The sequence below is a fragment of the Furipterus horrens genome, unplaced genomic scaffold, assembly GCF_987537825.1.
Source record: "Furipterus horrens unplaced genomic scaffold, mFurHor1.1.pri manual_scaffold_7, whole genome shotgun sequence".
NCBI classification, from domain to species: Eukaryota; Metazoa; Chordata; class Mammalia; order Chiroptera; family Furipteridae; genus Furipterus; species Furipterus horrens.
This window is the reverse complement of record NW_028327177.1, coordinates 142713725-142738352: the sequence shown is the minus strand read 5'-3', so window position 1 is coordinate 142738352 and position 24628 is coordinate 142713725. Positions and strand designations below refer to the sequence as shown.

The 24628-nt window shown below is 58.3% G+C and overlaps 1 protein-coding gene across 1 annotated transcript in view; it reads left to right on the top strand.

Moving 5' to 3' along the window:
- CNTN4 (contactin 4) overlaps nucleotides 1-24628 on the top strand; it is a 162484-nt gene that overhangs the window by 73624 nt on the left and 64232 nt on the right. The window contains exons 8-10 of the mRNA XM_090284972.1: nucleotides 4424-4560; nucleotides 7608-7737; nucleotides 16672-16822. Of these exons, the coding sequence (XP_090141098.1) occupies nucleotides 4424-4560; nucleotides 7608-7737; nucleotides 16672-16822 (418 nt within the window). The remainder of the gene's footprint in view (nucleotides 1-4423; nucleotides 4561-7607; nucleotides 7738-16671; nucleotides 16823-24628) is intronic.

Below are 24628 nucleotides of genomic sequence, written 5' to 3'. Positions count from 1 at the left end.
CCTCCTTGCTTGCCATCCCCGATACCAGTTTTCCTCCCAAAGCGTTTGGCTGCAGGATGTGGCCGGAGACTTTGAGGCGTTGCCCACAGAAGGGTTTCTAGCAGCGACTGGGAAGCGGCTGGAGATTTCGGCAGCCAGCTCACCCTCCGTGGCCTCTCCCACAGGCCCCTGGGCACCCTGGCCTCGCACACCCGCCGTGGGGCCTGGGTGGGGGCGGGCGTAGAGGAGGGAGCACACCCTGGTCTGGACGTTCAGAGGCGGCAAAGCACGTTCCCAGTCCTGCGCGCTTTCTCAGGCACGGCTTGCTCCCCCCTATTGTCTCTGTTCCAGTCGAGACAGGTTCCTGCGCACAGAACGGACCCGCCTGGGGTTGGCCCCACGTGTCCTCCCGTGGTTTGGTCTTTATATTTCACGCGGTGTTTGCTGTCTTCATCTGTGGAGGGCTGGCGTGGTGGCCTCTCCACTTCCGCTTCCAGAGGCAGAAGCGCGGAGGAACGGAACCCAGAGCCGAGGAGACCGTACGCAGGAGGGTTTGAGCGAAGCCAAGGGGACGGAGGACCCGGAGGCTCCAAGCCAGTCGGCGGGAGAGGCCGTCTGCAGACCTGGCACATGAAACCAGGGACCTCGGACCCCGGCCAGGCCAGGTCCCCTCCATTCCAATGGGAACCCTAAGCCACCCCCATGGCCCACCCCGCAGAGCGACCCCATGGGGTTGTCTCAGCAGAGAATTTTTCAAAGTACGGTGTGGTTTAATCATCAGTTACTTCTCTTTTACGTGAGATTCTCAGTATTTAAAACAAAGCCGGGCAGATTTAGCTGAAGGGGCAGGAGTCCTCGGAGCTCGAGAGCACGAGATGGGATCCTCCGTGGGGCACGGCTGCTGCAGTGCGGCCTGGAGCCAAGGGACAGGGACGTCCGGGCAGCTCAGGGTCACGCGTGGACCCAGCCCCAGAACACACATGAGTGCTCTCTGTAGAGCCAGCCCTTCTTTTTGGCGACTTCCACCGTGGGAGTCAGGCTGTGGCAGGAGACAGGAGGGCTCCGTACGGGAAGGTCGACTGATGGACGACAGCGCAGCCATCAGTACTGGCAGCGCTGGGGTCCAGAGGAGGGTGGACACTCAGAACGTCTCAGCGATTCTGTGACCAGAACGAAGATCAGGATTTGGGGAGCAACGGTATACAGCTGACAAACTGGGGCCAAGCGATTGTCTTCAGACTCATGAAGCCACGTTGGCCGATTCTGCATCCTCTGGAGTCTGTTCCCGGTCTCCCCAGGCCTGGGAGCAGCCAGCGCCGCTCTGAACGGCCGTGGTCACCTCGGTCACACTGCGCGAGGGGCCCTCCTGCCGCGTCCTTTCTTTTAGGTGTTTTGAATTTCTCGGCTCTAAGGCTCCTGATGGCATCTGCTTCTATCAGAGATTTCTGTTTCGGAGCCTCAGCGCCAGAGAGGGCTGAGAACTCTTTGACCGCAAAGTTCAAATTATATTCCTCTGCGATAGACACTGTTGTTCGGTGCGATGGCAGTGGCTGGAATACATGCATTGATTTAGGTCATTTCTGGGCAGCTAATCGAACAGAAGATTGAAAGGAAGAGTCTGTTCATCTATCCCAGAGACTCACAGTGTCACGGGGTCAAATTCAACACAGCCATTAACCTTATCTTTGTAGCTTGAGGATAAAACTTGAGATTTTTAGAGGAGGGATTCTTTGGTTTCAAGCCTTGAAAGAGCAGGAAATAGCCAAAGCAGGCGGTTCCATTTTAATATGCGGGACCTACAGATATTGCCCCAAACAGCATTTAGACTTAACCTTCTTTCTGAAATAACTGTGCTGAGCCAACCAGTACGGGCCTTCCTTGGAGATGTTATTGAGGCGCGGAGTTATAACATGTAGTCTAGATAAGATAAATTCCACAGACCCACGGGCATCATGGAAAAAGGAAACGTGGCTTTGTATCATGCGCTGAAACAGGCTATTTGTTAACCAGGGACTTTGAACTGGGCGACGCGGAGACGCATGGAGAGAGAGGAGCCCTTTGCATGAGGCGCAGAATTTTATTTCTGCCCGGAAACCCCACCCGCTCAGCTGTGCCTCGTCCGGTCCCTGCGCAGGCCGGTGTGTGTGAAGAGAAAGACCACCTTCTCCTTCGCCACCTACGTAACGTGACCCTTCCTGACCTTCCCCAGGCCCACGCGCAGATGCTTGCTTCCCAGGGACCGAGTCTTTATTATTTCAAAGTGGGCTTCTGGGAATTGATTTTACTTTAGGACTAGAGGGAGCATCTGACGCTGTCTCGGGAAGGCTGACTCAGCTGTGGACGCCCCTTGGCCGGCACCGTGAGGTCCGCAGCCCCGCGGGAAAGGCAGAGCCAGCCCTCCGAAGGGTGTCGCTGGTGAGCGCCTGGGAGGTCTCTTCCCACCCTCTCAAGGCCTCCCTGCCCGGCCCCATCCCCCTTCTCAGATCGCGAGGCTTGCTCCTCCGAGTGTCCGCGGCTTTGAAAGGAAGGCTGTCCGGGAAATCGGAGGCATCGACACCCCTGCCTCTGCCCGTGTGGTTTTGATGTTTCCCCTTTGAACTTCAACTTGACGTCGCTTCATATGTTACAGCGGCCCTTCCGTTTCCTCTTCCCTCGCTCTCTTTGAAAAGTTCGCCTTAGTGAATACGGCATTCCACCGTTTTCTGGGGCTTCTCTTGTCTGCTCCCTCTCCCTGGGCTCCGTGGGGGAGGTGCCCGTTCCGCCGGCGGGATGTGCGGTCGGCACAGGACAGCCCTTAGCCCCACTGGGGCAGCTCGTCCGGCCCCCCCAGGCGGAGCCGCCCCGGCCACGGCTGTGAGTTCCCGCATTTCCGGCAGAGGACGCGGGACAGCGGCCGTGGGCACTCCTGCCGGGGGAGGTCACGGCCCTGCGTCCGCGTGAAACCGCGTTGACGGCCGACGCCCCGGCCTCCCCTCGCAGGCAGCAAGGCTTCCGTCGGCAGGGGACTCGCACAGCGCGTTTTCTTCTTGGAAAAACATCCAATTGCTTCTAGACAGAGAGAGGAGGAAGCACTTACTCAGGAACCTGGAGGCCTCTGACGGTGAAGGCACTTGTGTGTTTCTCTGGTTTTGTTTTCTATTAACAGAGCGAGGTAGTTGGCCTCAGCGTTGCAAGTTTCATTGTGAATCAAGTTAGGGAGACTCTGGAGTCTCGCGGATCGAAGGCTCTCAGGCCAAGTTCGGAGGAAACCTGCTAAGAACGTTGAGTGGCGTCTTCTAATTCAACACTGCTGGCAGCTCTAACCCTTGGGTTCCTATCGGTAGGCGTCCGCCTGCAGAATTCCGGGGTGACCGGAAGGGTCTCCTCTGCATGGAATCGGCTCGAGGTCTTCTACGTCAATCTCTTGCCAGTACAGTGAACAGTCACGTGACTGTGCTCTAGGCAAAAGGCGTGAACTTTATGAAGACATTTTCTGGAATGTGGAGTGAGCACGTCTTCACCGGCACTGAGAACGAGGAAAGGAAGTTGCCTTTGTGGAAGCAGGAGCAGCAGGGCATGCTTTTGGGGGTGCAGGGCAGCGTGCAGGGTGGGCGTCTTGACTTCTGTGTCAGCCGTGGGCAGGGCTTGGCTCGTACACAGGTTTTGGTGAAACTCGGGACTCATTCAGAGATTTGGGACTATAGGGCCACACACTTGGGGATGACATTCTATCGACAGCAAATAAGTTGGTAATAAAAAATGACGATGGTCTTGCAGGAGGAAGGAGTCACAGAAATTATGTCGTGTGTGGAGTGAGTCGCGTTAGTTAGAGACACGCTGAGCTGCTGTAACAGCGAGACCCCAAAATGCACGTGTCTTTCCAAAAACAGGCAGGTGGGTCTGGGGCTGCTTTGCTCCCCAAGGTCACTCAAGGTCGCAGGCTGGCAAGTCCGCATTTCTGTCCTGCCCAGCTTCCAGCTCTGAGCCCACGGCAGTGGGAAGGGGCGGTGGGAGTCCAGGGCATGTGCCTTTAAGCCTTTAACCTGGAAGTTGCTCTCAGGACTCGGCACAGGTGCCGCGGCATGAGCTTAGTCACGTGGTCCCCTCGAGCTGCAGAGTGAGCTGGGAAATGTAGTTTGTAGCTAGGAGGATGGGGGCCCAGCCAAAGACGGGGGGCAGTGTGGGCTCGCTGTCCTACACGAAGGGAAAACGGAGGGGCGGCTGCTTGGGGTGGAGGGCTGCAGAGACCCGCCACCTGGGCTGCGCAGGCGGCATTCGGAGCGGGACGTGGGCGGGGTGTCTTCTAAAAGCGCCCTCTTAACTCCCACCCAGGCTTGCAGTTTGCGTAGCATCGGGAAAAGGCGTTTTATCAGAAGCCAGCGTTTGTCCCTTGGTTGCACGTGACAAAAATAGGTGGAAGCGACACTGAATGTCCATCTTTCCTTTGCTTTCCGCGCCGCCGTAGCCCCGCCTACTTGGATCCAGAAACTCAGCGACATCCGGGTGGCCATCGAAGACAGCGCCGTCTGGGAGTGCAGAGCCGGCGGGAGGCCCCGGCCCACGTACAGGTGGCTGAAGAACGGCGACCCGCTGCTCTCGCAGGTAAGCAAGCAGGCGGTGACTGCGTCATTGTTGACTGTCCCGGCTGAGGTGGCCTCGTTGCCATGGAAACAGGAGAATGACACATCGTGGCTAAAGTAACTTGCAGCCTGATGCCTTTCCTAGCGCAAGCCGTGGACGTGGATGCACGTGACAGAGGGGCTGTGGGCCTGGCCCGGCCGCTCCGCTGCAGACCACGGGCCTCACGGGTGGGCCTCCCGGGCTTTGCTGTTGGAAGCTGTATGCGTGGTCTGGGGCGCACGCTTGTGCCGAGAGAGACACGTGTGTGCACGGGGCCACGAGTGAGTGAGACCCCCGGCAGTGTGGGCCCATCACCCCTCTGCTCGCAGGCGTCAGGACCCTGCCGTGCAGCAGCTCACCAGGCAGACACCCCCTGCCTCCAGCACTCACTGACAGCAAAGGGAACCCATGATTAGCGTCTCCAGTGCCACACGAACAGCGAACCCTAACAGTGACGACGGGGACTGGAGGCCCAGCCTGAAGGCCTGGGACCTCAGATGTAAACATTCCTCTCTGGAGACGAGATGCAGGAATTTTAGAGCTAAGCCTTGGGGTGTGGCCCGCCCCCCACATGCACTGTGACCCAGTGAAACAAGCGGCCAGTCTGCTTCCCGGCTAGTGGGACCCTTACACACATGGTTACCTCTCGCTGCAGAGGAGTCTGGGAAATGTAGCCAGAAAGAGGGGTGGACCGCCCTGGGCCAGGCCCCCGGACCCTGGGACAGGAGCTGAGCAGCCCCCGCGCCCCCGCAGGGCAGGGCTCAGAGAGGCTGTGGCAGCCACAGCGTGATCATTGGGGGCAAAAGACAAACACACAAAAATAACTCTTTTTAAGAACGAGTCTGCAAACCAGTATCCCCAACCGTATGTAAAATTTATGTTTGAGAAAGATAACCAACGTACAGAACAGTCAACAAAGAAATAGGAATGTCTGTTTGCCGTGCTCGCAGAGACAAATGAAGAAACCATGCCCAGAAAAATAAACAAGATATTTTAAAACGATAAGCAGATACATCTTTTAAAAGACCGAGTAAAAAAAAAAAAAAAACAGACCAAGTAAAATCTTAGAAACATATCGCCAGGAAATAAAACTTCTGCTGAGCCCATTTGTTTTGCAAGGAGAAGTGACAGGTTAGAAGAACGCTCACGACGGGTTTGGGAGCCTGCGTCTCGGGCAGTGCTCCCGGACGCTGGCCCGTCCTGGCACTGCGGACACACTGTCACGCTGGACGCTGCCCCGGGCCCTGGCGAGGCCGTGTGTTCCTGTCCCTCCCCTTCACCGACGGGGAGACGAGCAGGCCTGTGAAACGGGCCTCACTGAGCAGCTGGCCTGAGAGCCCGTCCTCGGTAAGAAACGGAGCCGCGATGCTCGAGTCCCGTGTCTGCTGGTTCCGCACGGCCCGCGTCTGCCTGACGGACGTTCTCGGAGCTGGTTCCGTGCAGCGCTTTCTAAGGGAAAGGACCCGGTGGGGGGGACGCGACTTTGCTCTTTGAAAATGTTTCAAAAATCGCTCTCTGCCTTGGGGCTTTCTGACAAGACTGTGAGGCAGAGGGGGTGTGCAGAAGGGGCCCTGGGGTGTTGCAGGGTCTCCCCCATGAGGACTCGGGGAGCCAGGTCAGCGCAGGGAGGCCCCAGAGAGTGCAGCTGCAGCGGAGGCCTGCAGGGGGTGCCCCCCCCCCCCCGGACCCCACAGGGAGGCCAGGCCTTGTGTCCCTGCACTGACGGTCCTTGGATGCGGCAGGTCCCTTCAGCCAAGGGCAGCTTCCGAAGAGAGCGGGCCTGGGAGACCAGCGCCCAGGGCCGAAAGGGGTCCCTGGAAGCTCCGTCCCAGAACGCACTGTGGAGAAGGGCCTTGACGAGGCCCGGGGGTGCCTGCCCCGCAGCGCCGACCTGGGGGAGGGGTCAGCATGCAGCCGGGAGGACGGGGGGCCTAAGGACAGAGACAATGATCGCCCTTATCGTACATTCCTGCTGAGCTCCAATGTCCGCTGAAGGTTGCCTTTCCCTCCGGCCCCAGGTCAAGAGCCAGGGTCCCGTGCACTGGGCCCCGGGGACGAGCCCACGGGGGGCACGGGCAGGGCCGTCCCCGGCCACAGCAGCAGGCAGGCCCACGAGCCCAGCCCCGCACAGCGCCACACCGCCCCTGCCCCCGGCCCTGTCCCGCCGCCCACGGGGTGCCCGGCTCTCTCACTCCTAGAAGCCAGACTGAAACCCGCAAGTGCAGGCGCCCAGGTGACTGCAGGTGCCCCCTCTGTTTAACGTCAGGGGACACGGGCCTAGGTCTGATTGGAGCCTGACGGGTGCCCCCCAGCTCAGTGTCGCCCCCGAGGCTTCGTACTTCCCCGTCCATTCCACTTTTTCAGTGGCGGTCCTGGTGTGGGGGAGGGGTGTCGTTTTGGTGCTTATGAACGTGGGTGACGCTGGCTGCGTGTCCTGGGGGCCCGTCCGCCGTGCCTGACACCGACCCCACCTGCGGGCAGGCTGCCTGCCCACGGCCCTCAGCCCCGGAGTAAGGGCGCGGTGAACCCCTAACGCTGCTTTGGTTTTAGCCAACTTCCCTCTAGCACACACCTCCCCGGCTCCTCCCGCGCTGTTCCGGTCTGCCCCCGCTCCCCAGGGCCGCCTGCTCATCTCGGGGGGTTCTGGGTACGCTAAACAGTCCGCTTGGCCGTGTCCCCCGCCCCCTCAGCCCCGGGCAGCGCAAAGCCTCAGAGTAAAAAAGCATTTGCAATGTTAAGTTCATCTACTCCACAGAGATATTAATCTGAATGCTTTCACTGTTAAATCAATGAGAACTCAAGAGAGTCTTGCAATTTAAATTCCATTTTCCAATTGATGTATGGGTTGTTCTGTTCAGTGTCTGACCCGCCACAAATTTAGTTGACAGATGAATAGATCATGTTACGAAAATTGCTTGTATGAGGGCTATTTTCTTCCCATTAAGGCCCTTTGAGAGAACATGTAGCAAAGTTGCCTCGGGTCTCAGCTGCCGAAGGTCATTGTTTGGTGCTCCTTTCTTCCTCCGCAGGACAGAATCCAGATCGAGCAAGGCACGCTCAACATCACCGCAGCGAACCTCTCGGACGCCGGCATGTACCAGTGTGTCGCGGAGAACAGTCACGGGGCCGTCCTCTCCAGCGCCGAGCTGAGCGTCGTAGGTGAGCCTCTGCCGGGGAGAAGCAAGTAAAAACTCTGCGAGTCACTAACGCACCCGGGGCTTTGCCGAGCAAGCGTGCTCAGGGAAAGAAGGGGGGCGAGGAGCCTGTAGGCAGGAGCTGTTGCCGGGGAAATAAGGAACGGATTCTGCAGACTCTCCCTGCATCAGCCTCCGCTGGTGCCAGCAGCGGGACACGGCCCTTTGCCCCTCACCTCTGCTCCTCTGTCAGCCCCGCTTCTAAATGGGCAAAGCTCCGACCTGCCCCAGCCTGGTGCTCCCCTGCTGACTTGCAGCGAAGCTCCTTCAGCCTGAGGGTGGGGGTACACGCGGGCGAGGTCGGATGGTCCGTTGGGAGAGCCGCCCGTGGAGCCTGGTCTCACGTACCTGAGCTGTCTGGGCTCTGCCCTGGGAGCCTGCCCCTCCCGCTGCCCCTCGGCCACACGGACCTTTCTGGTCTGCAGACCAGAGCCTCCTCCTCCACGGGCCCCCCGCACGTGCTGTTCCTTCTGCCTGGATTGCGTTGGCTGCCCCCCGATTTCACCAGCTCCCTCCCACTCTCCTGCTCCCCGCTCTATCGGCACCCTCTCCGAAAGCCCCCCAGCCCCATCGCCCCTTCCTCTCACATAACAGTGCGGCCTCTAGCTCTCACATGGGGCCGGCGTGCAGAGCTCACACGTGGGGGCCTGGCGGGCAGAGCTCACACGTGGGCCTGGTGTGCGGAGCTCACACGTGGGCTGGCGTGCAGAACTCACACACGGGTGCCTGGTGGGCAGAGCTCACACGTGGGGGCCTGGCAGGCAGAGCTCACACGTGGGCCTGGTGTGCGGAGCTCACACGTGGGGCCAGCGTGCAGAACTCACATGTGGGGCTGGCATGTGGAACTCACACATGGGTGCCTGGCGGGCAGAACTCACATGTGCACACATGTTCCAAGTTGTACATGCCCTCCGCCCCAGGGTTCAAGGTCGCTAAGCTGGGAATTACTGCTCCAACGCTGACATTCAGAGGTCACTTCACGTCTTTTCCAGTTGGAACTAATTCCAGATGAGCTCCTGATGGGAGTCTCTTCCTCCTCCCCACGGTCAGCAAGCTGCATCGGCGAAGAGAAGGGCGGGATGCCTGAGAGGCGACCTCCCCACCCAGACCTCAGCCTCGTTGGCCCGGAGGCCATGAGGCGTGTCGGGAAGTGGCCAGGCTGAGCAGCGAGGCCTCCAGAACCCAGGACGGGGTCCGCGCGGGGCCTGAGCTGCTCAGTGCACAGCGGACAGCAGCTTATGTTCGGACAGGCAGGTGGGCGCTCCGGGAGTCCTCCAGGTCGGAGGGAGCGGGCCTGACAGGCTCAGCGCTGGGAAGCGTGTGCACAGACACTCTGGCGTGTCCTTCCAGAAATTCGGTTCGAGTACGTAAAGCATTTGGAGGAGAAAGATGGAAAAATTAATTAAGGACCAATTTTAGAGAATCTTGAATAAAAAGCTTAGACGTTCACTGTTTAAACATATGCCATTTTCCCTTCAAAAATAATCATAGGAACGCACTCCAAGTGAACTGAAGGGCAGCTGCGTGTTGAATGAATGCGTCTCTAGGGTCCATCTTGAGAACGAGGAAGAAGACGATGGACTGTCAGAAACGCACACAAGTGAGCACCAGCCACCGCGAGTGAGCGGTAGCAGGATTGCACCCCGATGCCGGGCCGTTCCCCGTGCCCGCTGACTTCCTCGCCGCGCCAGGACCAGGCGTTATTCTTCACAGCCGCCTGGGGTGACCCCCATGAACTCACAGGACCCCAGGGGGCCTCAGAGCCCCGACTGCAGGCCCCGCCCACGCGGCGAGCGTGGACACCGTCACTGTCCTGCAGCCGGAGTCTCGGAGTCTCTGTGACGGGGCCGCGCAGGAGTTGTCCTCTCTCAGGTCCACGGTCCTTGCCCAGGGAGGTTTCCATCAACTCCCCCATGAAGAGCGGGAGGACAGCTGGAGTCCTCTCCCCTCAGCCAGCAAGAAGTAGCCCTTCCTGTCCCCCCGCCGGAGCTTGGACGGGAAGTGACGTTCTGAGGCGGCTCTGCGATGTGTCTCTTAGAACAGGAAGAACATGTCCCCCCCCCCCCCCACACACACACACGATTAATCTTTGCCTTTTCAAACCCTTTCTAAAAAGAAAAAGGGCTCAGCCTGATTGTGCTGTTGGGGGCAAAGGCACTGAGAGGCCTCGAAGTGGTCCCTGGGCTCTGAAGTACGTGTCGGTCGCCACAGAGCGTGACGCGCCGCGCTAACCTGCGCTCCTGCCTGAGCCAGGGTGACGGGAGCCCGCTCCGCGGCCGCAGGATGAGCCAGCCGCTGCGCACACGGCGGCGTGGAGGGCTCTCAGGAGCTTCATGCTGAGTGAAAAAAAAACACATCCCGAAAGGCCCAGTACCGTTGATTCGATGTGGATCGTGACCTCAGATGCCAGAACCGGAGCCCTGGGGCAGAGGAGGCTCCCCAGCCCGAGAGGGGACGTGCCCCAAGGGGCGGCCCGAGCGAACTCTGTCTTGGTGGAAGCATGTTATATGCAGATGACGTCTGTGATGGAGAGGTGCGCAGCTGCACACACGTGTCCCCGGGGCCACAGCCTTGCTCTGGGCGGTACCCACGGAGGCGCGAACGGGGTGAAGATGCAGACGCCTCTCTGTGTTACTTTGCAACCTTTCTGAGAGTCTACAACTTCGAAATAAAAAGGGTTTTGTTCAAAACAAGATGCACCCTCCCTGGCCGGGTGGCTCCGCTGGCTGGGCGTTGTCCCGTGCACCCAAAGGTCGCGGGTTCAGTCCGTGGTTGAGGCCCGTGCGGGGGTTGGGGGCCACCAGTCGACGCTTCTCTCCCACGTCGATGTTTCTTTCTCTCCCTTCCCGTCTCTCTCAAATCAGCACACCCGTCCTCAGGCGAGGAGTTTTAAAAAGATGTCCTTTTCTGGCTCTAAGACGTGTTTCAGCATGAAGGCCCCCAGGAATGCGGCGGCGGTCATGGCTGCAGCGGAAATAGCGGAGGGATGCGTGGGCTGGGAAGTCCTCTGGGCCGATGTGCCCAGGGCTGTGTGTGTAATTCATGCACCATTATTTCACTCAGTGGTCAAGGTGACCTTGAGACCGGAGGGATCATCGTTTCTGGGTCCTAGTAAACATCAGAGCTACGGGGTCGAGGGCCATGGGGAGCAGGCCGGGCTGTGAGGGACTCCAAGGGGGCACACCGTGCTGACCTTAGAGCAGGGAAGTCTGGCTCCAGGACCTGTGCCCTCCTCTGTGACCCCGTCCTTGATCGGAGAGGCCTCGCCCTGAACCCGACACCGGCCCTGGAGAGGACAGGGCCCGTGGAAGCAGCCCTCTGGCAAGCCCAGAGAGGGTCGGGGTGCGCACGGCGGGTGCGGCATCGTCTCCTTGGGGTGGGGGCATTCTAACGAAAGCTTTCCTCTGGGTTTGCTTTTCATGGAGCGACGAGGGAGGAAAGAGAATAGATAAAGGGACGTGGAATTCTGAACTCCTAGAGTCGGCCGTGATATTCCCACCACCCGGCAGGGTCCCGGTGTGGTTCCGTGGCTGCCCCTGGGGGAAGGGGCCCATCATCCTAGTTGTCCTCTCCTATGGGGACCGCCACTGCACGTCCCAGTCAAGAAGGATCATCCTCACCGTCTCCTGAGAAGCAATACAAAGGCACAGAACGTCTGCTGTCGAGGGTTCTATTGGCCACTTAAAATACCCTTGACATGTGACCAAGAGGCGTGTAATTAAGCAAAAGCAAACAGTGCAGAATTGCAGGAGGACCCTCTCAGCCAGAAGCGTCTCACAGATAATGTAATGTCAAGGCATTGAGATCCCGGGTGAATAATAAAGCGCCGCCTTCCCCCGCGTGGAGGAGGGCCTGTGGCGTGACCGTCCAGCTCGGGAGGACAGTGCCCTCTAGGGGTCTGTGCCAAAAATGCGGGGCGGGGCAGAAGCAGGTTTACCGGGTTGCACGGAGAAGAACACAGTAATTAATCACAATACAAACATCGACCCTGCTCCACAGACGCGCAGCCGTAAAACTGCTTTTTCCCGTGATCTGCTGTCCTCTGCTTGTCGGGGTTAGCACGTGGGGACGTCCCAGTATCGGAGCCACGCGCAGACTCCACGGGGCGACGTGACAGTTGGCTCTGTCTTTTCTTTTTTCTTTTTTTTAATTTTTAAGTATATTTTATTTATTATGTTGTTACAGCAGTCCCAATTTTTCCCCTTTGCTCCCCTCTGCCCAGTACCCCCCCTCCCCTTCAGTAATCCCACCCCCTTAGATCATGTCCATGGGTCATGCATGTAAGTTCTTTGGCTTCACCCTTTCCTGTATTATTCTCAACTTCCCCCTGTCTATCTTGTACCAACCAATGATGCTTCTTAGTCCCTGCACCATTTCCCCATTTCTCCCCCTCCCCCTCCCAGCTGATAACCCTCGAAGTGATCCCCACACCTATGATTCTGGTTTGCTTAGTTGAATTTTGTTTTTACTTTTTAGATTCAGTTGTTGATAGTTTGAGTTTGTTGTCATTTTAATGTTCATAATTTTGACCTTCTTTTTCTTAAGTAAGTCCCTTTGACATTTCATATAATAATGGCTTGGTGATGATGAACTCCTTTAGCTTTACCTTGTCTGGGAAGCACTTCATCTGCCCTTCCTTCTAAATGATAGCTTTGCTGGAGAGAGTAATCTTGGTTGTAGGTCCTTGCTTTTCATCACTTTGAATACTGCTTGCCAGTCCCTTCTTGCCTGCAAAGTGTCTTTTGAGAAATCAGCTGATAGTCTTATAGGCACCCCTTTGTAGGTAACTCTCTGCTTCTCTCTTGCTGCTTTTAAGATTCTCTCTTTATCCTGAACCTTTGGCATTTTAATTATGATGTGTCTTGGTGTGGTCCTTTTTGGGTCTAGCTTGTTTGGGACTCTCTCTGCTTCCTGGACTTGTATGTCTATTTCCTTCGTCAAATTTGGCGAGTTTTCCTTCATTATTTTTTCACATAAACTTTCAATTTCTTGCTCTTCCTCTTCTCCTTCTGGCACCCCTATGATTCGGATGTTGGCAAGTTTAAACTTGTCCCAGAGGTTCCTAAGCCTCTCCTTATTTTTTTCAATTCTTGTTTCCTCATTCTGCACTGGTTGACTGTTTTTTTCTTCCTTATGTTCCACATCATTGATTTGAACCCTGGTTTCCTTCCCTTCACCACTGGTTTTATGTGGATTTTCCTTTGTTTCACATAGCATAGCCTTCACTTCTTCCCTTATGTGTTTGCTATACTCAAGCATATCTGTCAAGCCTGTGAGCATCTTTATCACCAGTGTTGTGAACTCTCCATCTGTTAGGTTGTCTATCTCCTTGTCACGTATTTCTCCCACTGGACCCTTGATCCGTGCCCCCTTTTGGGTCATACTTCCCTCTCTCCTCATCTTGACAGGCTCCTTTGTTTGTTTGCCTCTGTGTCTTAGGCAGAGCTGTCGCTCCTGTTACATTGCATGGGGCGGAGCCTTAGGGATTCGTCAGTACAGGGAGACCCATTTCACCACGTTGTGGCGCTGTGTGTGGGGGAGGGGTCTGAGAGGGAACAATGCCGCCTGCCCAGCACTCGCCCCTTTTCCAGGCCCCTCTCCCACTTCCGTATGGGACTGGCGCCTCTCTAGCTGCTGTCCTGGCCGTCGTTCCCAGAGTTGGGGGGTGGTCTGTGGATGTTCTAGGATGGTGGGGGCCCTTTAAACAAGCGGACTCTGCTGAGAGACCGGCAGTTTCTGCCTCTGCCCCAACCCCCACTGATCTGCACAGTCAGAAGCAATGAGGCTTGATTTTCCCAGCACTGGGACTGTGAGCTGCACAGTCTGGTCTGGTGCTGGAAATGCTCCCCAGGTGTCCCTCCTGACTTTAAAATGTGTGACTGCACTTTCCACCGGCCTGCTGCTGCCACCGCTGCTGCCACTGCGGCTGTCACCACCACACCACATCCTCTCTGCCCCAGCTCCACCCCTCCTACCTGTCTGGGTGAGTATTTCTTCTTTATACCTTTGTTTGCTGGAGTTCCATGCAGCTCGATTTTCTGGAACTTCTGGTTGTCTCTAGTTCTGAGGTAGTTGTGTTCCTGCTTAGTTGTGGAGGGAGACGCAGCGTGTCTGTCTAGGCCTCCGTCTTGGCCAGGAGCAAGCTCTGTGTTTTCTGAACTGCTGGGACCTTACTGAAGTCTTATCTTCCGTGTGCGCTTATTTTTCACATGCCCCCGGAGGTTGGGGTGTGACATTGTCCTGCGGGGGTTTTTGCCAATAATGTTGAATCCTCCTTCCGTGTGACTATCAGCTTGAATAGGCCCCCTTTGCTTTTCCTTCCAGCCTCTCTTGGGTCAACGTTTGGGAACCGGAATGAATACAGGGTCCGGGCAGCACCCCACAGGCCTGACGGCACCTCAGGGGCAGGCAGACTCACAAAATGGCAGAGTGTTAAGAAACCCACTCACGGTCAAGTCTTCACAGCTGAGCTGACAGAGGGGCGGGGTTGGATCACGCGGGCAGTAAAGGAAGCCAATGAAGAAAACAAAGGGAAAGATTTGAATTTATCATCCCAGTTTATTAGTACAAGGTATTCAAAGCCAGTCTTATCTCTAGGATATCCAAAAATCACGTGCCCATAAATAGTGCAGGACAAATGCTTTCGAAACGCGAGCAAGTGTCTTCTGCCTTCTGTGCGGCTGCTCCGATGTTGTTTCAAACCCCATAAAAGCAATATGTAGCTTCTGACACATCCCCCCATGTGCCGTGCCGTTTGATTTATGTAAACTCATTTCAGGACCCACTGCAGAATTCCTCCAGAACAGATGAAAAACGTCAGCCCACCGTGATGAAAATATATCTGTGTGGAAAGGTAGCGCTGTAGATGATACAAATGCGGAGCTCTGTTTCACCAAATGCCCTTGTTAAAGAACTTGCGGGGACTTGATTGTTTTTCCACATGAATATGTCAACTCGGGTGTTTCCCTGAAACAAGAGCGCGTCTGTTCTGCGTTCCAAGTTCGCGCACAGGGGACCGCACCTGGGGCCTGTGCAGTGTGACACTGGCCCGGGCGCGGGGCCTGCCTTTCCTGTCCGAGCAGCTGGGCGTGGAGCCCCCCCCCCCCCCCCCCCCCCGTGCGTGGGCGTGGCCGCCGAGGCAGAAGGGCAGTGACCGGGGCTCCCGACCCCCGCCTCCTCCTCCTCCTCCTCCTCCTGGCGCAGCGTGGCCGGCACGGGGCTGTTTCTCCCCGTCTTCCCGGCCGGCGCTTTTTCAGCTTAACAATCCCAGCTCCTCCTCCTTCCTCCTTCCTTCAAGCTGTCTTCACATACGCCACACGTGTGCACACAAGCACACGCACACACACGTGTCCTGTGTTTATGAAGTATTTATCTCTTAGGAACTGAACTTGTCTTTTCAATGATGCTAATATACTTCCTAGGATGGGGATTGTTTTTGTTCGGGTTCTTGGTACATCGGTACTGAGTCGGTCTGTCCTGCCTCCATCTTTCTCGGGACCCTATAATTTTTTTTATTATGTGATTTTGCATTTATCCCATTACAGAAGAAACATCTGTATTTGCACTGTACTTACTAACTGCACGAGTTACAGAAAACCCCTCGGGCTGAGGGGCCCCCCGTGAAGCCGGGGCACACAGACCGGCACCCGTTGCCTCTGGGTCACTTGTTTCATTCGGCCTTCGCACAGTAAAACCAGCCCCGTGGGTTTGTTGCAGCCCCACTAACAAGGGACCTTCCCATCGTGCACTGGAGCCTGTTTATTTTTTAGTAATTATCAGCGTATGTGGCGGGTACATGTAAGAAACGGACACCCCCTCTCCCAGCCACATACACACACTCCCTCCCCGTCCTTCCGAAGGTGAGGTGCCGTCGGCATTTAGATCTTATACTAGACATGGCGGGGAGTCTTCAGTTCCATCAGGTCAAGTTTAGGAGTCAGGAACCTTAAAGGTGATAGAACTGAGCTTCAAAGAGATGAATTTCTGCTCGCGACAGGTTTAGAACATGACTTCAGTTCACTCAGAATAAAGTGAGACTTTTCAGAGAAGCATCTTCTATATTTCTTTCATGAGGATGCAGGTACCTATCTTTTCTTTTATAAAAGAAATAATTCTTTCATACGCTTTGCGAAACTAGAGAGCGGACTTCTTAGGCCCTGGGTGGGGCCTGGCGCGGGGTTTCCTGAGAGCGGGTCCGAGTCCCTCCTGCCAGAGCCGCGTGCGGGAGCTGAACGGGGCCCTGGGTAGAATGGTGGCGGCGTCTCAGCTCGTCCTCGGACGGGGACGCGTCCAGAGTGCTGGGCACAGGGCGGGGGAGGAGAGGGCTCCCTCGACCTACACAGTCAGGGACACACGCCTGTGAAGGGGCGCCGTCCTGTCCTCAGCAGCCGCCGTGGCTCCCGGGGGTGCAGCCTGTGGCCCCTCTCTGGGGGGAGCCCCTCCCTCCACCTCCTGCGTGGCCCTGTCTTCCCAGAATCGCTCTCTCTCTGAGGAGCCCTGCCCTCTCACACGGGCCCGCAGGTGCTCCATTCGTCTTGGTCCTTTCTGCCCTGGCCGTGTGCGGTGTCACTGGCTGGGGGACCCACGTACGTCTGTCCCCGTGAACATGCACCTTGGTCAGAGAATGCCCCAGTGAGGTTGTGGAAGGTCTGTGCCTTGCTCTTCCTGGAGGAGGAGACCCAGTTTCCAAGCTGCATACGTACAGCGGGTGCACCTTACCCCAGAAAAGCTCCGCCTGGGATGGGAGTAAATCCATCAGAACTCAGGGCGCTCCCTGCTCTCTCTGCTGTAGGAAAACTGTGACCGTGCCCTGTGCCGCCCGTGGCGACGCAAAGGCTGGTGCGCGTGCAGCTGGCTTTCTCTCCCATAATAACTCCCTGTTCTCCATCTTCTCTTCCAGCGGCGGGTCCAGACTTCTCAAGGACCCTCCTGAAAAGGGTCACCCTCGTCAAAGTGGGAGGTGAAGCTGTCATTGAGTGCAAGCCAGCGGCTTCTCCGAAACCCACGTACACCTGGAAGAAAGGAAGGGACGTCTTAAGAGAAAGTGGAAGGTACTCCCTTGAAATATTTTTAATATTTGATTAACCTGCAATAATTTATTAGTCTGTCATTAACGGTTCTGGGAGGAATTCACTCTCTGGCACCTATAGAATGATGTTAACAAAGAGCTGAAGCACGGGAAGAGGGAGGCCTTCATAATCCTTCCTGATAGGCGTCCGCGCCCGCGCAGACGGGGAGCACGGCCCTGCCGCAGCCGCCGGAGCTGCCACAGTTCCGCCAGCTCCCCCGGGGCCCACCCGGCCTCCTCCCGCCGGAACGAGCAGATGCCCCGCTGCTTTGCCGGGACGCCCCTCACGTCCTGGCATTGGCCGTGAGGTCTCTCTCTCGGCTGAATAGCTCTAACTCCAACACTCACTCTGCAGATGACATGGTTTTCACTATTTTAATCCCACCTCTTTTGAAACAACGGGTTTTTTGTTAATGCCGTCTGAATTCTTCGCTTATGTAGTTCCTGTCATTCTTGAATTATATTTAGGATGCACCCGATGGCAGGAGTGTCTGAGACCTTTCCCGACCCCCCCCTTTCTGTAACCTGCGCCGTCTGCAGGAAACGGTAATTATGCCGGAGTCCGTGTCGCCCCATAAGGGAGCATTTGCCAGCTGTGTCCATAATGATTTTAATCGATGCTAAAGGTCAGGTGCCCGAGGATGCAGTGGGGAAGCCTGTGAAAACGTGTGCACATCAACCCTTCACACCTGTACACCTTCGGGTTTGCATATGCAAATTAGCTCATGGCGCTGGCGACCTTGTCACTGTTTGTTGGTGGCTGTGCAGACACGCCCGGCACGGCTTGCGGCTGGTGCGTCGTCACGCGCGTTCAGTTGATGAGATGCGTCCCTTTCTGGCTGCTGGTGGGTCGGGGCAGCGGTCGGTCGCTGAGGGTTGGCGTGGCGTTCGAGCTGGAGCCCAGCCACCGGCGTCTTCCTGGGCGGCCCCGTCCGTCGGGCTCCCGCGGTGGGACGCGCCGGGCTGCTGCTAACGGTGACGACAGACCCTGACGCACGCGTTCACACGTGGCTGAAATGTAAGTGGCCCCTGTGGGCCAGTTCAGAGACACGGACTGGAACGGACGTTTCGGCTTGCCTGACCCCAAGTGCAGTCAGATCAATCTAACATTTTATGAGACCGTTCGACCCAAATAGGAATGAAACGCACACGTCTTGTCCGGAGACATTGAAGTCTGTTTCCGCAGTGAAACTGGGTCATCCGCAATCCGCCAGTCTTCCCAAGGCCTTTGGGAGCGTTGACGTCCATGCGCTACATGGAGGGAAGTCCTGGCACGCGGCTGTGAATCCGCGCCTTGTGCTCCGGGTGTGGCCCCTGGATGGAAGACCAGCATCTGCACAGCCATCGGGAGCCAGAGCAGAGGAAATGGCAGGTGTTTTCCCAGAAGGCTCGTCCAGCCCAGCCCGGAATGCAAGCTGATGGCTTCAGGCATTCTGTCTCTCTTCCGGGAGACCTCAGTCTGTAGACACGCTCGTCCAGAGAAACCTGCCCCCAGGATACGTCCCACACTGGCGGCAAAGCTGTGCTCTGTTCTTAGGAGTCCTGCCCTGGGGAGCAATTATGTTATTGCAATAATTAGAAGCACTTCATCTCCATAATAATGGAGATCCTGCCTTGGAGGCAAAACAACATCAAAGCAGCGCTGTGTCCTTTGCCCCAGATAGAACTGGGCGTCCTGCTCATCGGTGAGTCTCTTGTCAGTTTAATTCTGCTCCTGCCGTCCTGGGCATACGCAGAGCTCATCTGCCTCCCTGTTCAGACCTGGAACTCGCCTCCATGACCTTGGCCTGTCCCTCCCGAAGCCATGGACGGAAGAGTGGGGGCTTCCACGTCCCCTGAAGCACAGTTGCAGAGCGTGGGAGACCCATGTGTAATGCTTGGAAGGACCTGCAGGCCCGGTCCTCACTCACCCTCAGTCACCGCCTCTCCTGCCCCCTCGGTGGTGTGTGTCCCGCTGTGTCATGGTCGGGGCCAGGTGGAGCCCGAGCTTGGGCAGGGGTGACCGACCGCCACCCGTTGGATCCATGCGGCCTTGGCTCGGTTCTGCCTCCGGACGTGGGAGAGGGAACTGGGTTTGTATTTGAAGGGCTTACCTGAGGTCCTTCGTCTGAAGGCAGCTCCTGGTGACAGTGTCACCCACGACGACCCTCTCACGCTGGTCTGTCCTCGTGCACCCCGGTTTCTGTCCTCACCGCCTCCCGCATGGACGCAGCAACGCTGACAGCCGCCTCTTAACCAGTTTATTTGACACCGGTGCTCACTCGGATGCCCCCCAAGACTGGCAGCCCTGGTCACGGCAGTTGGCACACGTTTGTCCCACGCGCCCCTGTACCGGCGTGTCTGAGGTGCGGACGCGGCCCCGGGCACGCCAGGTCCCGCGGGGGTCAGAGCCAAAGGGGCAGAGCACGTTCTTTCGTGCTTTAAAGAGCAGCTTTCATGGGGCAGAGTTAACATTTTATCTTTAACAATATATCCGTTTTCATTCTACCATGTTCAACAAACGTGCACATAGATACTTTGATACCCATGGGCAGGAGAAACCTGGAAGAAACCCCCCCAAAACGTTAGCAGTGGGAGCTGGGACTGTGGCTGGTGTTTCTTCCCTCCCCCTGCCCCCCCTCCTTTTTTCCCTCTTTCTTTCTTCCCCTCTTTTCTTTCATGCCCCCCTCCTTTTCTCTCTCTCCCTCTCTCTCTCCTGCCTTCCTTCCTTCAGCGGGTATACACAGCAGATTCCTGGGTGTAATGATTTCACTGACGTCTCTTCCCCGATTCAGGCCGAGAGGCCACGGAGCACGTGCCGTGTGCTGGGCACACCAGGACCCTCGCCCAGGCGCTGGGCCGAGGAGCTCGGAGACTCAGTATCTTTGCACGAAATGAATGAAGCCACCCGCCCAGACCCTCCGGCTCCTGGAGGCCGGTGGAGAAGGCGCGGTGGGATATCTCGGGCAGGAGAGGCAAGAATGAAGCATACTCACGGGGGAAGGGCGTGCAGGGGAGCCTCTGAGCGGGTGGCCTGCGGCTGGAAGAGCCCCCGGTCCGCCGGGAAAGGGGAGCAGAGTCGGGGCGCGCTTCGGACGGGCGCCTCCACGCTCCCTTTTGATCGTTTCCCGTCCTCGGTGGGTGAGTTTCCTGTGTGCACGCGGGTGGCGTCTGTCGGCCCCCGACTCAGGGACGCCCTGGGTCCGCTGGCTACAAGGAGCTCGGACACTCCAACTATTGTGCTGAAATGAGACTTGGGTCCCGCTGTGGTCACGCGCGCGTCCCTGGGTCAGCGCCGGGCTTCGGGGATCCCTAGGACACGGGACCCTCCTTACCTTGGCCCCTTTCACGCTCTCCTTGTTTATGTGTGGTCGTCATTTGTACCCCACTCGCCAGTTATAACAACGTCCAGCTGCCCTTCCGTCCTGTGCCATCACTAAGTCCGTCACACGTGCTCCCTTTCAGTCCCCAGAAGAGCGCCGTGAGATCAGTGCCGCGGTTTCCCACCGTTCAGAGCGGGAGCCGGGCTCAGCAGGGCGCTCACTGACCGGAGGGGCTCCGCCGGCGGGGTCGGAGCCGAGACTCGGGCCGGGCCATGCGTGTTCCACGTCCGTGCCAGTGTTACCTGAAGGAGGGGGACGCACCCACTGCCTCTGTCGGCAGCGAAGGGCGTGAGTCGTAAAAACGAGGCGCCTTTAACCCGGAGAAGCCTGGCTGGCTGGCGCTTTACTGTTACTCGTCCGTAGTTTCAGTAACGAATCGGGGGTCTCAGATCTGCGCTTCTTTGCTGTTTCGGGGGCGGGGAGCACAGGGGGGTGGGGGTCTGCTGCCTGGGCTGCATCACAGTCACGCAGGCCCCTCGGAGAAGAGACACACGCAGGCCTCGGACGACCTCAGCCGCCTTTGCTCAGAGAACACAGCTCTGTGTCATCGGATGGAGCTGAGTGATCATGGAAAGACTCCAGCCAAAGCAGCCTGTCCTTAGGGGCCATCAGACCTGAAGTGACGTGACCGCAGGGCCGGGCCCTTCTCAGTAGAGACAGGCCGGTGACCCGGGTCTCTCGTGGCGCGGCCATCCCTAGATGCTGGGCGAACGCTGGAGGCCTATGTCTGAGCCTCTGTCCTGCCGCGGGCTCCGTGCACGTGGGTCTGTCCTAAGCGCCTGCGGTGATGAGCTCTGCCCTGGTTAGGGCCCCTCGCGGTGGGTCTGAGTCCCTCTCCAAATGGTGCCATTATAGCAGCCCTGCGCGCTCTGTGTAATTACGCCATATGGCACCTAGGGGTGCGTGCCGCCAAACCGGAGGCTGCTGGTGGGAAGCCCAGGTGGCCGGCAGGGGCTGGATTAAAGCTGTGCGTGTGTTTTCATGTAAGCAGTCCTCCTTCTCTCCCGGGAACGAGAAATATTTTGTCACGCAACTGTCTCTCCATATGAAGCGGCATAATCATGCCCTAGAACAGGAGCTTGGAAGCAGAAAAGGAAACAAATACTGACAACAGCAGCCTCGACGGCTTAACGCTCCCGACCCTGAGCGCGACCCCTGCAGCACGTCAGCCGGACGGACAGCGCCCCGGGCGAGGGGCGTTCTTCAGCGGGACGCGTCCGTCCCTGCGACCAAGATGGCCGCCCTGAGTGGCCGCCCCGTGCGTGGCAGAAGCAGGACGGCCTCCTCTGACCCCTGGACGGAAGACTTTCCCAACGCCTGCTCACAGTCTCCGGAAGGAGACCAGCCGCGGGGGTGGCCGGGGACCTCCGCGCCGGTGCGTTCAGCCTCAGAGGCGTGCCAGGCAGGGGTACACGGGAGCCCCCCGGCCGGCCTCCCTTCCCAGGTCCCCGTTCGGGGATGTCACACCGGTAGCCTGACATCGGCCAAAGTGGGGATATTCACACCGTGGGGAGTGGCGAGTGTCGGGACATTTTTCCGGAGAGCGAGCCGCTCATGAAACACCCCTGCTCTGTGAGACGCGCCACCGCTCAGCGGGGGCCGCGCCTGTTCAGGGCGCCTGGGACAGTCAGGACCAGGAAGTCGCTTCGTAGCTCGTCTTCTCCCACGTGATGAGGGCGAAGAAGGAGTTAAAGGTGGGGAGGATGGTTCTCAAGGAGACCGGAGGGCGTTGGATCGGATTCAGTGACTGGGGAGCGAAGGAGGACCCGCCTTCTCTGACTGTCGGGGGCGGGGGTGACCAGAGGGCCCTGCGTGGGGACGCGGGAGCCGAGGCCGTGGCCCGTGGGAAGCCTGGCGTTGGCGCGGGAGGCAGGGCTGAGAGGGGGGTGTCGGGCCTGTGATCCGTGGGCGGCGCGGCGACAGGAGCCAGGACTCGGGCGGCGCCTTTTATACATTCCGGGGCTTCCACGCACATTGACTTTCCCGGGTATCGATTTGCTCCAAGGGTTTTATTCCAAAAGTGGGGGTTTGTTCCAAAGGAGCATAAAGCTGTTACCGAAGAAATGAGGTTGACTGCTCTTAACACCAAGAAAAACGCTTTTGAGGTGAATTCAATATGTTCTGACTCAGAAAACACAATCACTTTACAATTGCTGTCACCCTGTTCCATTTTCTCAAGGACGCGTGCTCCTCCGGTCACCAGCCGCTTCCCACGTCGTCCACCTCGCCCTGCTCGGTCCCTTCTGGCCGCGTCCCCGGTCACACGTCTTCATCTCCCTCCTCCACTTCACCCCCTTGGCTGTCTTCTCCGTCCACGCTGCCCCGGGCACCCCATCCCCTCCTGCGGTTTGAACACCATCGCCACGAACGAACCCCAGATGTCATCTGCAGCCCAGGGCCCGCGCGCGGTGACACGGGCTCCGTGCCCCAAGCAGGCCCGTGCCTGCCGGTGGCCTCCACCTGGGCCCCGGGCCCCTCTGTGGCATCAGCCCCCTCTTGTCGCTCCATCCGGAACCCAGAAGCTGCCTCCACGCCCCGTCCCAGGGCAGAGGTGCCTGCTATGGGCGGACCAGAGAGCCCTTCTGCTCTGCAGGCTGTGTACCTGTCCACGGAGCGAATGCCGCCTCTGCGTGTCACGGCTACATGCCAGCAGGTTTCAGCCGTGTTCCGTCCCCACACACCTGAGGCTGCCACTCATGCCTGTCCCTTGAACGGGAGGAGAGGGGGTGGACACGGGGGGGGGCAGGGGCCCGGGCGGGGGGGAGCATGAGAAGCTCAGGGAAGGGCATGGTCGGAAAATGGTCCCAGTCCCGTCTCTCGGGAGAGGCCTCCCAGCCTCCGGGACTCGCCGGTCCCCCAGCGCTCAGTTTCCACACTGATGCGGACACTGGGGTCGGAGGACCCACAGCAGGTCCCACACGGGCTCCCGTGACAGGACGTCCAAGCTGAAGGGGGCCCGTCCCTCTCCGGCTGTGGCAGCGAGGCCTCGCGGCAAGGGTGGCACTCGGGCCCAGGGCCGCACCGTCAGAAGGGCCCGAACGTGGCCCTGAATGCAGCCGGCGTCTGCGTGGCCAGCCCCGCGGTGAGCCGGCGCCCTGTCTCGTCTGTGACTCAGGTTCCCGCCGTGAGCACTGGGACTCTGTCCCGTCGTGTGGATTTCTGATCTCGTTTTAATTAACGGACAACCTGCAGGAGGCAGCCTGCCTTTCCGTGGCAGCCGCCGGCCGGAGCTGAGAAACCCGTGTCTTTGTAGCGAGGACACGAGGCCTCCGGGCGGCCGCCCAGCCTGCTCGTCCCCGTTAAGATGTCCCGTCCGCCCGTTGCCCTTGGCTGCTCCTCCTGCACCGCTGTCCTTTCTTTAGAGTTAACGTCAAGGGCCGTGTTGCTGCGTCTCTTTCTCTGTCAAAAATGAAAATGAGGAAGCCTGGCCCAAGGGGCACATGTGTCAAGAAAAGGAAGAAGAGTGGGGAGCCTTGGCCGGGTAGCTCGAGGGCCTGGAGTGCCGTCCGGTCACCGCGAGGCTGTGGGTTCGGTCCCCAGTCCGAGCACGTGCAGGAGGCGCTGATCGGTGCTTCCCTCCCTCTCCCTCTCCCTCTCTCCCTTCCCCTCTGGTCGCTTCCCGCGGACGGCTGAATGGCGTCTTTCCCGGAGACCCTGCTGATCCCCTGGTGTCTCCCCCATTGTGTCCCTGCCTCCTCTGTCCCCTGACACACGTGGCAGGTGGTCGCTCATGCCTCCATGCAAGTGCATTTAAAACCCAAGCGTGAAAGCATCCGCCGAGCCTTTCCATGCCACGCACCAGGCTCCTGCCCGGGCCCACGCGAGGGTGTTTTCTGCTGTTTCTCCCGAGCCGCCATCAGCCTGACTGTTCCTGACGGACACACCAGAAAACGCAGCCTGCCTCTGAACTAGGGATTGTTCTGTCCTAACGTGATTGCCGACGTTAAACTCCGGCGCCGTGCAGGACGCCTCCTTTAGAAGGATGGGCACCCGGTGTATTGTTTGTTCGATTTCATTGTAAGGCGAAAAGGCAAAACAGAACCTGCTACAAGGGAAGGGTGGTTGGAACTGGTTTTCGCCAGTCACGGCCATGGGAACGAGGTCCAATTAAACGGCGGCTCGCCAGGCCCCGGTAAGAGGAACATCTGTTACCTTAATTAGACAAGTCGCCGTGCAAAGGCGCTGCCACGGCTCGCTGTGTGGGAGGGGTTCTGACCTAGAAACGAGGCGGCCCATTCTCTGCGTGGGGTTCGCTCGGCGCTGGTTTCCCCGTGGGTGCCGTTTGTCTGAGACGTGACAGGCTCTGTCCCCCGCAGACCTGCACCCACGGCGAAGCCCCCAGAGCCGGGAGGGGGAGGCGCTGAACTTCAGGAGCAAAGTGGAGCAGGTGATAGGAGCGCCCAGGGCGGGGTGCTTCCAGCGCCCTC